The sequence below is a fragment of the Hippopotamus amphibius genome, chromosome 13 (genome assembly GCF_030028045.1).
Source record: "Hippopotamus amphibius kiboko isolate mHipAmp2 chromosome 13, mHipAmp2.hap2, whole genome shotgun sequence".
NCBI lineage: Eukaryota > Metazoa > Chordata > Mammalia > Artiodactyla > Hippopotamidae > Hippopotamus > Hippopotamus amphibius.
The window spans coordinates 44,129,058-44,144,304 of record NC_080198.1 but is presented as its reverse complement, the minus strand read 5'-3'; the positions used below and the strand labels follow the sequence as shown (position 1 = coordinate 44,144,304).

Sequence of the window (15,247 nt, the reverse complement as noted above, 5' to 3'; positions counted from 1 at the left end):
AGTGTTTTAAATAATAGTGCTTAGGTTTATGAAGTGCTTAGATTTATTTCTTTTTCAGGGAGGAGAGGGATATAATGCAGGAATGTGTACTGGGGAGGTGAGGAGCAGGGGAGGGAGGTTTCGGAATCTCTGCTAGGAGTCCAGTCCCTACCCCCAACCTGCCTTGTGAGTTTGTGTGTCAAACATGTGGAAGCGGAGACAAACAGATGCTCAGGACTCACTGGTGTGGTTGGGGGCATGTGGGCCTTGCAGGCTGGAACCCCTTGGATTCGAATCCTAGCCATGTCACTTTCACCTGTGAGACTCTGGGCACATTACTTCACCTGTCTGCGTATCAGCTTCCTCATCTGTAAAGCAGACATAGTGATAAGTCCCCTGCCAAGTAGTTAAATGAGAGAATACAAGATATGTAAATATAAGGTGCCTTAGGTATACCTGGCACAGGGAAGGTAAGCAATAAATGGTTGCTGTATTATTAACAGCAACAAGAAGAAAGGTGCTCACCTCCCCTTCCTTTTTACAGAGGGTTCCTGGGGGCCATGATTTCCTCATTTCTGTGTCCTGACACAGAGGAGGGCCCTCAGTTCGTATTTACAGAGTAAACTAACTCCTAGCAGGTTTGTGAGATAAGAACTTATGGTTTTATTTTGCATTTCTGAGCCTAGCCCAGAGCTTGGTACCTGTGATTTTGGCAGGAAGCAAGAGGGGAAGGGTGCTGCGTCTCAGAGAGCTTCATTTTAGTAAGACCGTCAGTACACAAATGGTGGAGCACATCATCACCTTAATACACTAAGATGCATCATCACTGGCAGGTCAGGGGCGTGCAGAGTGAATGGTGGGGGGTGGGGAGTGTTACCGGTTTGGGGGCGAGGGAAGGAAAATATTCGATATGAAAATCTGGGTCACCCGACTTCCCAGTCTGGGCCTTGTCTCTCATTTCTGGAGTGATGGGGGCAGCTTGATACGTTACTCTGATAGTAGGACGGTTAAACTGCTGTTGGTTGGCAGGCATGTCGGTGCTGCTGGAAGACTGAAATGTGGCCACGGAGTCCCCTTGAATCGCCTGCTCACGTGCAGGCTGTTGGGATGGGGGCTGCGGTATCTGCTGCAGCATCTCTGGGAGTTACCAGTTCGACTCCTCCTGGCTTCCCCCTTATTGTTCTCCCCTAGGAGCTACCGTCTGTTTGGTGGTTGAGTGCAAGTGAGATTTGTCTGCTGTAGTCCATGGCCCTCATTGTTTCTCTCCTTCCCTTGAAAACTCTGATGACATCTCATTTTCTACAATATCATTTTCTAACTCCTTGGCAAGACGGTCAAGGCCTCGTATGATCAGCTCCAGGGTGATTTTCCAGCCTCGTCTGCCAGTCCACGTGTAGCCTGTGCTCATGTCGAACAGTCGCCTTGGCATTTTCCACATGGATCCTGTGCCTTATCACTCCAGTCCTTTCCTCATGTGATTCCAGCACCTGAAACACCTGCTGTCCATGTCATTCCCTGCAGACCACATCATTCCCTGCAGACCACGTCATTCCCTGCAGACCTCGTCATTCCCTGCAGACCTCGTCATTCCCTGCAGACCTCGTCCCCACCATCTAAACGATGAAGTCACGTCACCTTTTCCCACTCCCGCCCCAGCTATATTTCCTCATCCATTATAGCAGTTTTCACATTCTGTCTGTAGTGCAGTTATTTGAAAACTTGCCATTCTTCTTTTTTTAAATTTTATTAAAGCATAGTTGATTTACAGTGTTGTGTTAATTTCTGCTATACAGCAAAGTGACTCAGAATATATATATTCTTTTTCAAATTCTTTTCCATTATGGTTTATCACAGGATATTGAGTATACTTCCCTGTGCTCTACAGTAGGACCTTGTTGTTTATCCCTTCTATATATAATAGTTTGCCTCTACTAATCCCAAACTCCCACTCCATCCGTCCCTCATCCCTTTCCCCCTAGGCAGCCAAAAGTCTATTCTCTATGTCTGTGAGTCTGCTTCTGTTTTATAGAGAAGTTCATTTGTGCTATATTTTAGATTCCACATGTAAGTGATATCACATGGTATTTGTCTTTCTGTTTCTGACTTACTTCGCTTAGTGTGATCATCTCTAGATCCATCCATGTTTCTGGAAATGACATTGTTTCATTCTTTTTAATGGCTGAGTAGTATTCCATTGTATATGTGTATCACATCTTCTTTATCTCTTCATCTCTCGATGAACATTTAGGTTGTTTCCATGTCTTGGCTATTGTGAATAGTGCTGCTATGAACATAGGGGTGCACGTATCTTTTGTCTGGATATGTGCCCAGGAGTGGTATTGCTGCATCATATGGCAACTCTATTTTTAGTTTTTTGAAGAACCTCCATACTGTTTTCCGTAGCAGAGCATGCCATTCTTTTAATGAAACTGTGAGGTTCTACAGAGTGGGGGCTGAGTCATATCATCTGTGCATGGCAGGTGTGTGCGTGATGATGTTTGGGGAGCACCCTGAGTGTTGAATGGAATTGTCTAGGCCACACTGTTGTAGGCAGGTCGTGCTCCATTCTGTTTACACCTGCTTCGGACATCGGGCAGCAGCTGCCTGAGGAATTGACTGTCTCTTGTCCTCTACAGGTGCCGTACCTTTGTGTTTATGTCACAGACCTTTGTTGAGGACCTCCCCTGTGTGCACTAGATTCATGTAGCAATGCTAGGTGTAATAAAGTTATATCCTCCCTGGCCTTTCGTAGTGCCAAGAAGTTAGCTGTATCCCTTTATCTCATTTTGGGTAATGCTATATTGCCATTTAATATTACAAATGGCTCATAAACTGACATTCCATGTTTTATATGTTTACAGCTATTAAGTTTATATTTCTGCCTAGAGTTCTCGTCTGAGATCTGTACTTAATATATTTAGTAGCCTCCTAAACGTGACCACTAGAATACCCCACAGTCTCCTCAAATTCATCATGTCCAAAGCAGAGCTCAGGGTTTACCTCCCAAACTATTCTCCTGCCAGCAAGCCCTGCCACTCTCATCCTACTGTGCAAACTACACAGCTGGGGGTCATTCTTAAAATGTCTCTTTTTCATATTCCTCATGTAATTTGGCACCGAATAATTTAGGTATTGCCTTACACACTACTGCTAGCACCCAGCTCAGGCTGCCATCTCCTCTTGCCCAGGCTGCAAGAGCTGAGTGGGCCAAGAACCCTGGATGGCCAGCAGTGGGGTCAGTTACCAGCCAGCAAGGACTGGAGCAGTGAGTTATGGAAAGGGGTCACTGAGACCAGAGGCAAAGGCAGAGGACTGGACGGAGAGGACAGTAGCAACATCATGGCAGAGGTGGGGCCGTCTTGCTCTGGAAAGAGCCTTTTGCAAAATACACACATAAGGCATCTGGGAATCAAGAGGCTGACTCTGGAGATTGCGCCACTGGGGAGCTGGAGAGACCCTGAGAGAGGCTGGCTACTGTATTCATTGCTCAGCTACCCACACGTGATCCCCTTGGCACACAGAGCTTCTGTTGTGGGCCTGTATTTTTGTGTGGAGAGTTCAATTTCATATGCATTCCCGATGTGCACCTTCCCCTTGTGCAAGATGTAGCATTCCCTTTCTGGCACCCTTGGCATCTTTGTAAGGAAGTGGTACCCGAATACTGGCGGGCAGGGTCAGGATGTTTCTTGGTGACAATAACAAATGACTGTAGATTTCGGAGGGTCTGGAGGACCACTGGATATCCAGGTGGGAAGAGTCCCACTGTGTGTGCTTATAGCCATATCTCCTTGCTTATGTGTGTTTGGAAAGGAATGAGTGGCACCACGCCCCTCCCTGCCTGGGTGCAAAGTCTGATAGTCCACGTCACATCGTGCTTCAGGAGTTAGGATCAACAGCCGAGCTTCAGAAAGGTTCGTACTTAGGGTAGTGCTACACATTTGTTTTCTGGGAGGAAATTTCATCTTTCTGGTAGAGGCCGGGGGTTGAGGTAGGGATAGGGGAGGGGAGAGGTAAGAGAAAACTCGTAGCTACCAGTTACCATTGTTCCCCAACTGCAAAGAGGTACAGACTGTTAAAAGGCAGCTGTCTGATTTTCCGTAACATCCTTTTGAATCAAGGAAAGCAGGCCCCTTAAATTCTGTCCGTAGGCCCGAAGGCAGAAGAAATCTTGGCATTTATGAGAGGGGCTCTAGAGTCCACGTTAGTGACCTAAAGTGGGGCAGCCTGTTCTAAAGGCTCTGGCAAAGGTCATTACCTAAAAGTAGTTTTGTTCTGAGTGAAATTAAGAACAGAGAAGGTGTATGTGAATGATATGTGTATATACTATAGCAGACACAATAAATAATCAGTACCTTCTCTCAGTATAAAATTACTCATCTCTATGACAGAATTCTTCTCTGGAATGAGACAGTTCTATAAAACTCCTGGGAAAGACGCATTTAAAGTTAAAGCCACTCATTTCTCAATTCTTACTTTCGTTGCATCCTTCCTAAGCAATGTAGAGCCGTATCTGAAGCCTATTCATGCAGTGGTCCAAAGCCTATTCATTCAATAAATATTCTAGATGTTATTTGAGCAGGTGTGTTCATATAGAGAAGGAAAGCACAGCAGAATGCACTTGGTCTGCATCATATAATGTGCATAAAAGTGCCCAGAAGAGGCGAGCTTGTGTGATTTAGAGTCATTTAGCGTGGATTCATCCTCCACCTTTGTCACCCATTACCTTTGGGACTTCAGACAAACTACTCAGCCTCTCTGAACTTCATTTTTCTTCCCTGAAAAACGGGGATAACCTCACCTGGTCTCAGGATGGTTGGGAAGATAAAGTGCTTTACCCCCCACAGAGTGTGAACATCAATATCCCTCCAGCAACAGCCCTTGTTACTGCTTTATCTGTGGGCCTCCCAGATCTGCCTGTGTGGCCAGAGCTGGTGGCAGTGTGTATACTCTCTGTCACATGATAACCAAGCATAACTTCTCTTCAGGCGCCTGGGGTCAAATGCTTCCTCTGCTGCTGTCATCTCTCGGGACTGGGTGGACCCGTCTCCTGCAGCCAAGCTGATTAATCTCCAAGACCCCCTTCCCCTCTCCCCTCCCTGTTCAGGCACAGAAGTCCGGCTCAGGAGGGGGCACTCAGGCCGCAGAAGACCTGCTGCTGCTTGGCAAGCCTCTGACAGACCTCATCAGCCTGCTTATCCCGCTGGTAAGAGCTCGCACACCTGCTTGTGTCTCAGGTCGTTGCTGAGGGTGAAATTATTTTATTTGAATTTCATGATGTCTTGAGTTTCTATGCTATTTTGATTCCTTTCAAAACTAGAACCAAAAGAAATTTCAGAAGATTATTTAGCCTGGAAATATTAAATTTCTACTTTAAAATGCAGGTGGCTTATCATTGATTTACGTGGATATTTAAGTAAGGCAGAGTCTCAAATTCTTCTTAATGGATGTGAGGTTAAAAAAAAAATCCACAAATGAATTCCAAGAGGGAAGAAGAAATCCATTGTGGGGATCAACTATCTTTCAAAAAGATATTTTAGGATTACTTGGCATGCAGGACTCCCCCGAAATGCAGAAGCACAGACAGACCTAAATCATACCCACTGTAGTCTCTGCAGAAATATCAATAGAATGAAATAAGTGAAATTACACGCAAAAACGGATGAGACTGCACAAGACTACTGAGTGTGTAAGAAGAACCCAATGGAGACTTGGGGTTTGGACCAACTGAACCTCGTTGTAATTTTGACTTGCATTTCCCTGATGATTAGCAATGTTGAACATCTTTTCATGTGCCTATTGGCCATCTGTATATCTTCTTTTGAGAAATGTGTATTTAAGTCTTCTGCCCATTTTTTGATTTTTTTGTTGTTGTTATTGAGTTGTATGAACTATTTGTGTATTTTGAAAATATACAGGACACAGATGGGGTGCCAGTGAACAGAGGGAAGACCAACCCAAAGCCTGTACTCTTTAAGGACATATAAAAGACTCAAAACCTCCCCATTAAATACAACTGATGCAATAGATGATATGTAGGATAATACTTATATTAATAGCATATAAGATTTAAACAATAAAAATAGCTTAAAGGCAGATGAAGAATCTATTTCAGATGCACTCTATTTCACATATGTATCTTAGAGGCAGGGTTTTGGTTTTTGCCACATTCTGAGATTTGCTTTCTTTTAATAGTTGGATTTATTCCATTTAGATTTATTCTTAAACTTATCTTTGGTCTTTCTTGTATATTTCTTTCTAAATGTTTTTCTATATTAGATGTAAGTTTTAATGCAAAACGAAAACCCTTTATCAGGACAAAGAAGCAGTCTACAATGGTAAGGAATAAAATCCACAGGAAAATATAATAACTATGAACCTTTTTGTGTCAAATATCAGAGCACAGAACTGTAAATACAGAGAAGGACCAAAAAATACAGGGAAAAAAATTTAAAAACACAGTAGTATCGAGAGATGTAACCTATCTTTCTCATTGCTTGATGAGTCAAGTGGAGGAAAATAATGATGCAGAACAGGGGTTGACAGACAGGGCGTGTGGGCCAATGGCCCACTGCCTCTTTTTGTAAGTAAAGTTTTATTGAGTACAGCCACACAAACAATTCGTTTGCACATTGCCCGTGGCTGCTTTTGCCTCTGGATGGCAGAGTTGAGGAGTTAAAACAGGGACTCTGCAGGCCACAAGCCTGTGTTGTCTACTGTCTGGCTCTCTACAGCAGACGTTTGTTAAACCCTGGTAAAGACAATATGAAAACTTTAATAAGATTAATCTGATAGAAATATATGCATCCCTCTACGCTGAAAATAGACACTGTACCTTCTTTTCAGTTTTCTGGAAACACTTTAAAAAGTTGACTGTGCATTAGGTTAAAAGAATATCAATAAATTCCAAAAAGTAGGAATTATATCAACCACATTGTTTACCCATAATACACCGAAACTAGAAGGAAATATAAAAGCAGTAAAAATACAGTTAGCAAATACTGTCAGTGAGCACAGTCAGAGACACTGTGATGGTGTAAGTCTGGGTCCCATCAGAACACAAACCACGTTGTGATTTAAACAGCAGAATTCCCGTATAAGGAAGTACTAAGCTATAATTGAAGAGTAAATGTCAGATTTAAAAAGAACTCTCTAGGGTCTCTGAACGCTGAGGGAGAGTACTCAAGGAAGGACAGACTTGAAACGGGATACCGCTTCCCCAAGGCTGCAGGTCAGGCCTCATTGGAGAAGGTGTGACTACAGCCCACAGGACAGTGGACAAATTTGCCGGGTTGCCCAGGCCGGAGCTGGTCCACCATCCCTGGGGCAGCAGGAAGCAACCCTTGAGAGTGCAGGTGAATTGTAGCCAGTGGGCAGACGCACAGAGGGAGGCAGGGTGCTGCTGCTGGTGGGAGACCTGGAGGGTCCAGTGTTTGTATAGGGAGGACCACAGGAGACAAACCCAGAGAGGCAGGCAAGCAGGGGGAGTTGGGGTGCCAGTGCTCTGGAAAGCCCGGAGTGCTCGGTATCCATTGGGGAGAGCGATGGAATCGTGATCACAGGCCAGGCTAGGATGAGGGATGCAGAGGGGCCTGATATTGTGGGCCCGTGGTAAGGTCATCTCTCCACCAGGTGCTGTCACACCCACACTCACACTTCTGGCCGACAGTACAGCTACCAGAAACAGCAGGAGAGCCCCTTGCTTTGTGTCCTCTGAGATATTTTCCCCAGCCTTTGGGACTCTGAACTCCTGTTTACTAGTAACTTGATCACACTTAGGTTCTAGTACGTTGGCCAAATGTCTGCCTAACGTGTGTGAACTGTGTTGTGTACTTGCACATTTATCACAGGAGTCATTAGGTTTAAAAATGGCTTGTGACAGACATTCAATATATCTTCTCTGGGAAAGATTAATACACATTTATAGCTGTGTATAAAGTGAAGGAAAATAGTAATAAGGCTATTGAGGGCCTCAACTAGAGCACATACAGACCAAAGATAAATTTTTACGGAGGTTGTTAAAAATCTAATAAGTTACAGGATGAGGTGCTGGAATGGCTTTCCCACAGGGAAAAATAAATAGACTTTTAGTTTTCACTGGACTTGGGTAATTGTAGAGGTATTTTACCTAAAGAAAGGAGAATGAACTTGTTAGCTTTTGAGGTTCTTCCCAGACAAGGTCCTGTGAAAGTAAGTATACTTCCCCTTCAGGGAATGTGAAACCTGTCAACCCATGATTTATGACCCGTATTTATCCTATACACTGTAGAATCATAGCGAACTGTGGTTTAAGACAGTGATTCTCAGTCGGTCTTGAGTGTGAACTGCTTTGAGAATCTGATGATTCCAGATTCTCCTCCCAGAAAAATGCCTAGAGTCACCTGTATGCAAAGTTCTATTGTACACAATACACAATTTCAAGGGGCTCTTTGAACCCTCAGTTGGTAACCATAGTGTAAGTAAGATATGACTAACAAAAGATATAACAAGTTGACTGTCTCCTGAAGAAAAGATAAAGCAGGGCAGTTGTTTGACATAAATATTTTCTTTTTTAAGAAAATACAGAGCCAGGATGTAAATCCCAGGTGAATTTTGTAACTAATTAATTGCTATAAAAATTATGCTTCAGCTTCCTTTTCCTTCTATTAAAATAGGTATTTTCAAACTTATAAGAGATAACTCTTTTTAAGTTTTTCCCTTATTATATGCCAAAGATGCCAGTCTTTAGCCTGGCTTATACTTTTCATATTAACCATGCCTTTCTCAGCCACTGGAAAGGTGTCCCTCTGCAGTCTGGGTAGGATTGCAGTCCTCACCTAGCATCTCCTGTATTGATCTCCTATAATATCCTCTGGATAATGTTTTTTGTTTTATTTGTTTGTTTGTTTAGTGAAGTGTTTGGCAGTTCTCCTCGGCTGTAAACTTGTAGGCTCCTGACAAAAAATTATTGAATTGCAGAGATCCAGGATATAGGCTGCAGATAATAATATACAGGATTCTCAGTATACCTTCATAAGCATCACGCACAAGATCAAGGAAGAGCCACTCGGTACACAGACATGCCAATTTATCACACAATACAGTATAGAACATTTTTTGCTATGCTTCTAGGTTCTGTGGGAGCCTGTGGAGGGAAAACCTAACTACATGATTTGGACCAAGGAAGAAGGGCTGTTTGAATTTTTTTATCTTTTTTTTTATTGTAAAGAAATAAACATAACATAAAATTCACCCCGTTAATCATTTTTAAGTGTGCAGTTCAGTGGTATTAAATATATTCATAATGTTGTGCAGTCATCACCCCCATCCACCTTTGTCATTCTTTTCATCTTGTAAAACTGAACCTCTGTACCCGTTAAACAATAACGACCCATGTCCCCCGCCCCACGGCCCCTATCAATCACCATTCTATCTTCCGTCTCTGTGATTAACTATTCTAAGTACCTCATATGTGTGGAGTCGTAGAGTACGTGTCATTTTGTGACTGGCTTATTTCTTTTAGCTTGATGTCCTCAAGGTTCACCCATATTGTAGCATATGTCAGAAGTCCCTCCCTTTTTAAGGCTGAGTAATATTCTGTTGTATGTGTAGACCACATTTTGCTTATCCATTCATTTGTCGATGGACACACTTGGGTGGCTTTCCAGTTTTAGCTACTGTGAATAATGCTGCTATGAACACGGGGATACAAATATATCTTTGAGACTCTGCTCCAATGTTTTGGACTATATTCTCTGAAATGGAACTGGTAGATTCTGTGGTAATTCTATTTTTAATTTTTAAAAATTTTTTATTGGAGTGTAGTTGATTTACAATGTTGTGTTAGTTTCAGGTGTACAGCAAAGTGAATCAGTTATACATATGCATATATCCATTCTTTTTTAGATTCTTTTCCCATATAGGCTATTACAGAGTATCGAGTAGAGTTTCTATTTTTAATTTTTTGAAGAACCTCTATGCAAATTTCCATAGCAACTGTACCATTTTACATTTCCTACCAATAGTGTGCAAGTGTTCATGTCTTTACCAGTACTTTTTGTTTTCTATTTCTTGATAGCACCCACCCTAATGGGTGTGAAGTGGTATTGCATTATAGTTTCAGTGTGTATTTCTCTGATTATTAGCGATATTGGGCATCTTTTCATGTGCTTAGTGCTCATTTGGATATCTTCTTTGAAGAAATGTCTATTCAAGTGCTTTGCCCATTTTTGAATTAGGTTGTTTGGTTTCTTGTCGAGTATTAGAAACTCTGTGTATTCTGAATATTAATCCATTATCAAATATATACTGTGAAAATACATTATGCCTTTCTGTGGATTGCCTTTTTACTCTGTTGATAGTGTCTTTTGATGCACACTTTTAAAAAACTTTCGTAAAGTCCAGTTTGTCTCATTTTTCATTTTTGTGTGCCTTTTGCGTCATATCCAAGAATTCATTGCCACGTCCAGTGTCATGAAGCTTTTGCCCTGTTTCTTCCAAGAATTTTACAGTTTTAGGTCTTACATTTAGGTCTTTCATTCATTTTGAGTTTCTTTTCGTGTGTGGTGTTGGGTAAGGGTCCAGCTTTATTCTTTTGAATGTGAATATCCAGTTTTCTCAGAACCATTTGTTGAAGAAACTGTCCTTTCCCATTGAATGGTCTTGGCACCCTTATCAAAAATCATATGATTTTATATGCAGGAGGTTTATTTCTGGAATCTCTATTCTCTTCTGTTGGCCTGTGTGTCAGTTTTCATCCCGTTACCACACTGGTTTGATTGTTGTAGAGTAAGTTTTAAAATCAAGAAGTCCAGCTTTATTGTCCTTTTTCCAGATTGTTTTGGCTCTTTGGGGTTGCTTGAAATTACATATGAATTTTTGGATGGGGTTTTCTATTTCTGCAAAAAAACTTTATTGGGATTTTGAGAGGGATTGCATTGAATCTGTGGATAGCTTTAGATAGTATTGTGTATTTTTTTGAATTTTATATACTGAATCATCCTTGCATAAAGCCTACTTGTTCATGGTGTTTAATACTTCTAACATGCTGCTGAATTTGGTTTTCTAGAATTTCGTTGAAGATTTTTGCATCAGTGGTCATCACTGATATTGATCTGTAGTTTTATTTTTTTATAGTGTCTTTGTCTGGGTTTGGAATCAGGATACTGCTGGACTCATAGGACAAGTTAGATATTCCCTTCTCTTCAATTTTTGGGAAAAGTTTGAGAAGGATTAGTATTAGTTCTTTTTAAAATATTTAACAAAATTAATCAGTGAAGCCGTCAGATCCTGGTCGAGAAACTAAGATCTCGCAAACTGTGCAGCATGGCCAAATAAATAAATAAATAGGGACTTCCCTGGTGGTCCAGTGGTTAAGAATCCACCTTCCAATGCAGGGGACACGGGTTTGATCCCTGGTCAGGGAACTAAGATCCCACATGCCATGGGGCAACAAAGCCCACGCACTCTAGAGCCCACACACCACAACTGCTGAGCCTGCGTGCCCTGGAGCCCATGCGCCGCAACTAGAGAGCCTGCATGCCACAAATAGAGAAAAACCCATGTGCCGCAGTGAAGATCCCACATGCTGCAACTAAGACCTGATGCAGCCAAATAAATAAATATATTAAAAAAAACTGTTAATAAAAAATAAAGAAAGGAAAATAGACTATTTTTTTAAAAATCACATTATCTCACTTGGCATCCAGCATGGGCAGCAGAATTGATGTTTGCTGTGTACCTGAGGAGCCTGCCCCACGTGCATGGTAGGATGTGACGTCTCGGCTCTGCCTTATCGTGGTCTACAGAGGTACTTGCGGAAGATTTGTGGTCACTGATTCAGTCTCCTTACTAGTTACAGTTCTATTCACATTTTCTTCTTCTTCATGATAGATGGTAGATTTTGTGTTTATGGGAATTTTTTTCAGCAGGATTTTTTTGTGTGTAGAAATCGTTTAATTTGTTATAAAATGTTCATGAAATACAAGGAACTTTAGTATAGCCAAGACAGGTTTGGAAGAAAACCAAGTTGAAGGTTTGACACTACCTGGTATTAAGATGTACTATGAAGTTACTATACTCAAAATAGCGAGTTATTGGTGGAAAGATACTTTTGAGATTTGTGGATATGTTTGTTATCTTGATTGCTGTATGTTATAAATATACAGCTTTTTGGCATGTCAATTATGCTTCAAGGAAACTGTTAAAAATAAGTCCTTTTGAGGCTACTCTATTATTTTCATTTCTTCCTGAATGAATTCTCCTGGTAGTCATTGTGTTTGGTGGTTCTCTTTCTCCATTTTAGGCTTCTTTCCTAGTCAGGCTCATTAAGAGTGGAAGTTATTTGTATTTTGTGACACTGCTGTTTCTTTTCTCTGCACCAACCCCTTGCTATCTAGTGGTACTATGGTTACCTTGACTGTTCTCTGGGTCCCCAAATTCCCATATCATGATGATACTGGACTGATCATAAATCCAGACACGAGGCTGCTGAGAATTTGGCACAGGTTCTGTTGCTTCTGTTTTCAGCAGTAGAGCAGCTTCCTTTATTCATTTATTAGCCGAAGCCCCAAGGCTGGAACAGCTTCTTCAGCTTCCTTTTGTGGACAGGGAACCCCAACCTCCATTTCGCACTCTCTGCCTGACTTTTGTCCTAGCCCCACATGGGGTGTGGCCCCAAGTATATTGGGGACCCTAGTTGCTATTGATACTTATAACAGCTTTTGAACCTCAAGCTTCTATGCGTTTGTTTCATTTATGGTCCGCAAAGATATTTGTATCTTAAAAATTTTTTTTCTTCTTTTAGTTATCATGGAGATGGTGGTGCACAATTTGAAGTCACACACTGTCTTGACTGGAAGTCACTTGTCTGTTTAGTTCTCAGCCTTATTACCTGCACTTTCAAAGTGCTTGGCCATCACAAGCTCTCAATAAATAATTGTGGGGTGCATGAATAAGATACAACAAGTGCCAAAACCTAGTTACAAAACAAAATTGTAATTCGAGCTGATTTATGTCATGCCATATGTATGTGTATATAAAGGACACAAAAAGAAGTGAGGATAGAGTGATTTATACCAGGGACTTAACAGGATATTTCTTGACTTTTTTTAAATTAACATTTTTATTTAGGGTGTGACTCATAAAACAGAAAGGTTTAGTGTAATGAGGTGGGGCCAGGATCCTCCTGAGAGGGCGCAGGACAGGTGACCTTCAGCCTCAGCCTTGGAAATACTCTTCACTCAAGAGTGGCTAGAAGCTGGCCTCAGAGGCAGCTCTCACCATGCATCATTGGGGACCAAGGGGTCTTCTTGCTTTGCCCAGAGTATAGTATGTAAGGCATGGGAGCAAAGCAAGGAAGCAGCTCTTTCCACTCTAGAGATGTCTGACATTCTCTCCATCAGATGGAGAGTTGTATTTGGAGTGTAATTTTAGCTTCAGAATTGAATGTTTTTCCTAATACACCTTATCATTTTTAGTAAACAGTGAAATTTCTTTTTCTAAATTTAGGATTTGAAATATCACAGTCAGATCTGACAGGTAACTTCTTGGGTGATTCAGAAGCATGTATCTCTCCCACCATCTCTGCCAGTGGCCAGCACAGTAGGAAGACTTCATAAATATTCACCAGCTCTGCAACTCTTACATTTCCCACAGTAGCTGCTACAACAGAATTCACTCTTTAATACTGCCAGTAAAGGTCAACATACTGTTCTGTTCAGTGCAGAGGAAGAACAATTTGGTTAGATTTCATGTGGCAATAATTTGGCTCTGTAGTGCTATAATAAACTCTATTTTGGTTGTCCAAAATAAGCAGCTATGTATGTCTCAGCAGAGCATAAAAGTTTATGTTGAATTTTAAAATGTTGTTCTTTTACTTTCAGACTCAGTCAGTTCCATGTCTTGGCACCTGTGCAACATCCATGAAATGATAAGAATAGTGATTTCTTCTAGAAAAAAAGCAGATGAAGTTTTTTTTCATCTACATTAATTGTGATGATTTGCTAATCATAATTAAGTTTTTTTTAAAAATATTCTTTTTTTCTCCTTTTTTTAAAATTGAAGTGTAGTTCATTTACAGTGTTGTGTTAGTTTCAGGTGTATAGCGCGGTGATTCAGATACATATGTTCTTTTTCCAGATTCTTTCCCTTTATAGGTTGTTACAAAATACTGAGTACAGTTCTCTGTGCTCTATGGTAGGTCCTTGTTGTTTACCTATTTTACATATTGTACTGTGCATATGTTAATCCCAAACTCCTAATTTATCCCCCACCTGCTCCCTTTCCCCTTTGGTAACTGTAAGTTTGCTTTCTATGTCTGTGGGTGTCTTTCAGGTTTGTGAATAAGTTCATTTGTATCCTTTTTTTTTTTTTTTTTTAGAGTCCACATTTAAGCAATAGCATGTGATATTTATTTTCCTCTGTCTGGCTTCCTTCACTTAGTATGATCATCTCTAGGTCCATGTTGCTGCAAATGGCATTATTTCATTCTTTTTTATGGCTGAGTAATATTCCATTCTTGATGAGCTTCCTGGGTAGACATGTCACTAGCAGCAGCCCGAGGGTCTGCTTTCTAATTGCTGTCAAAGAGCATGACTACCTGGTCCCCCTTCCCAAGCAGGCCGTTTTGGGCAGATGGGCCCTAACATGTCCTTACACAGTGACCCAGCATAGCCAATTGACATAGTGTATAAAGGCACCTTTTTCATTCAGTGTATTTGAAAGACTCACCAGTAGTTAAAATGACCATTTCTTGCCTACAAGTCAGCAGTTGGACCAGAAGAGCTCTGCTGGCCCCTTCAAGCTCTGTCATTTTAAAATTCGTTCAAGAGATAATGAAAAATACCTAGTATAAGTATCAGAAAAGGTATAGTATTCTCAAGGAATCTTTGTTACATGCAGTTCCATGTTCCTACTTTTAAGTATCATTTGGGCCAAAAAATGATTGTATTCATATTTAGTTCAAAGTTATGATTTATTCTCACATAGAATCTTAGCAATTTTAGACTTATTTTGTGCCATGTCTGCATGATCTGGTGAAACAAATTGAGAATCATCAACCTTGATTGATTTGAACTTACTAGCACACTTAGAAATTGGTGTATCATTGTGGATTGTAAGCCTATGTGTCTACCTTTTAATAGGTATTTTTATTTTTATTGGATTCCCTTGGGTCATTAGGAGTCAGGTTTCCATAGTTTCTGTCTGTCCTTGGAATTGAGCCATCTTCAGGAACAATGGTATGACATCACTAAAGACTTGTCATGTAGAATTCATTTCCTATCATCATTCT

At 41.1% G+C, this 15,247-nt stretch overlaps 1 protein-coding gene across 8 annotated transcripts in view; it reads left to right on the top strand.

The window, feature by feature from the left end:
* The window catches only part of ULK4 (unc-51 like kinase 4), a 559,288-nt gene that overhangs the window by 385,792 nt on the left and 158,249 nt on the right, over nucleotides 1-15,247 (top strand). For all 8 annotated transcript variants that reach the window (XR_009048679.1, XR_009048678.1, XM_057704482.1 and 5 more), the window contains one exon: nucleotides 5,084-5,182. Coding sequence is in view for 6 of the 8 variants with exons in the window: in XM_057704482.1 (XP_057560465.1) it covers nucleotides 5,084-5,182 (99 nt within the window). In the remaining 2 variants the exon portion in view is untranslated. The remainder of the gene's footprint in view (nucleotides 1-5,083; nucleotides 5,183-15,247) is intronic.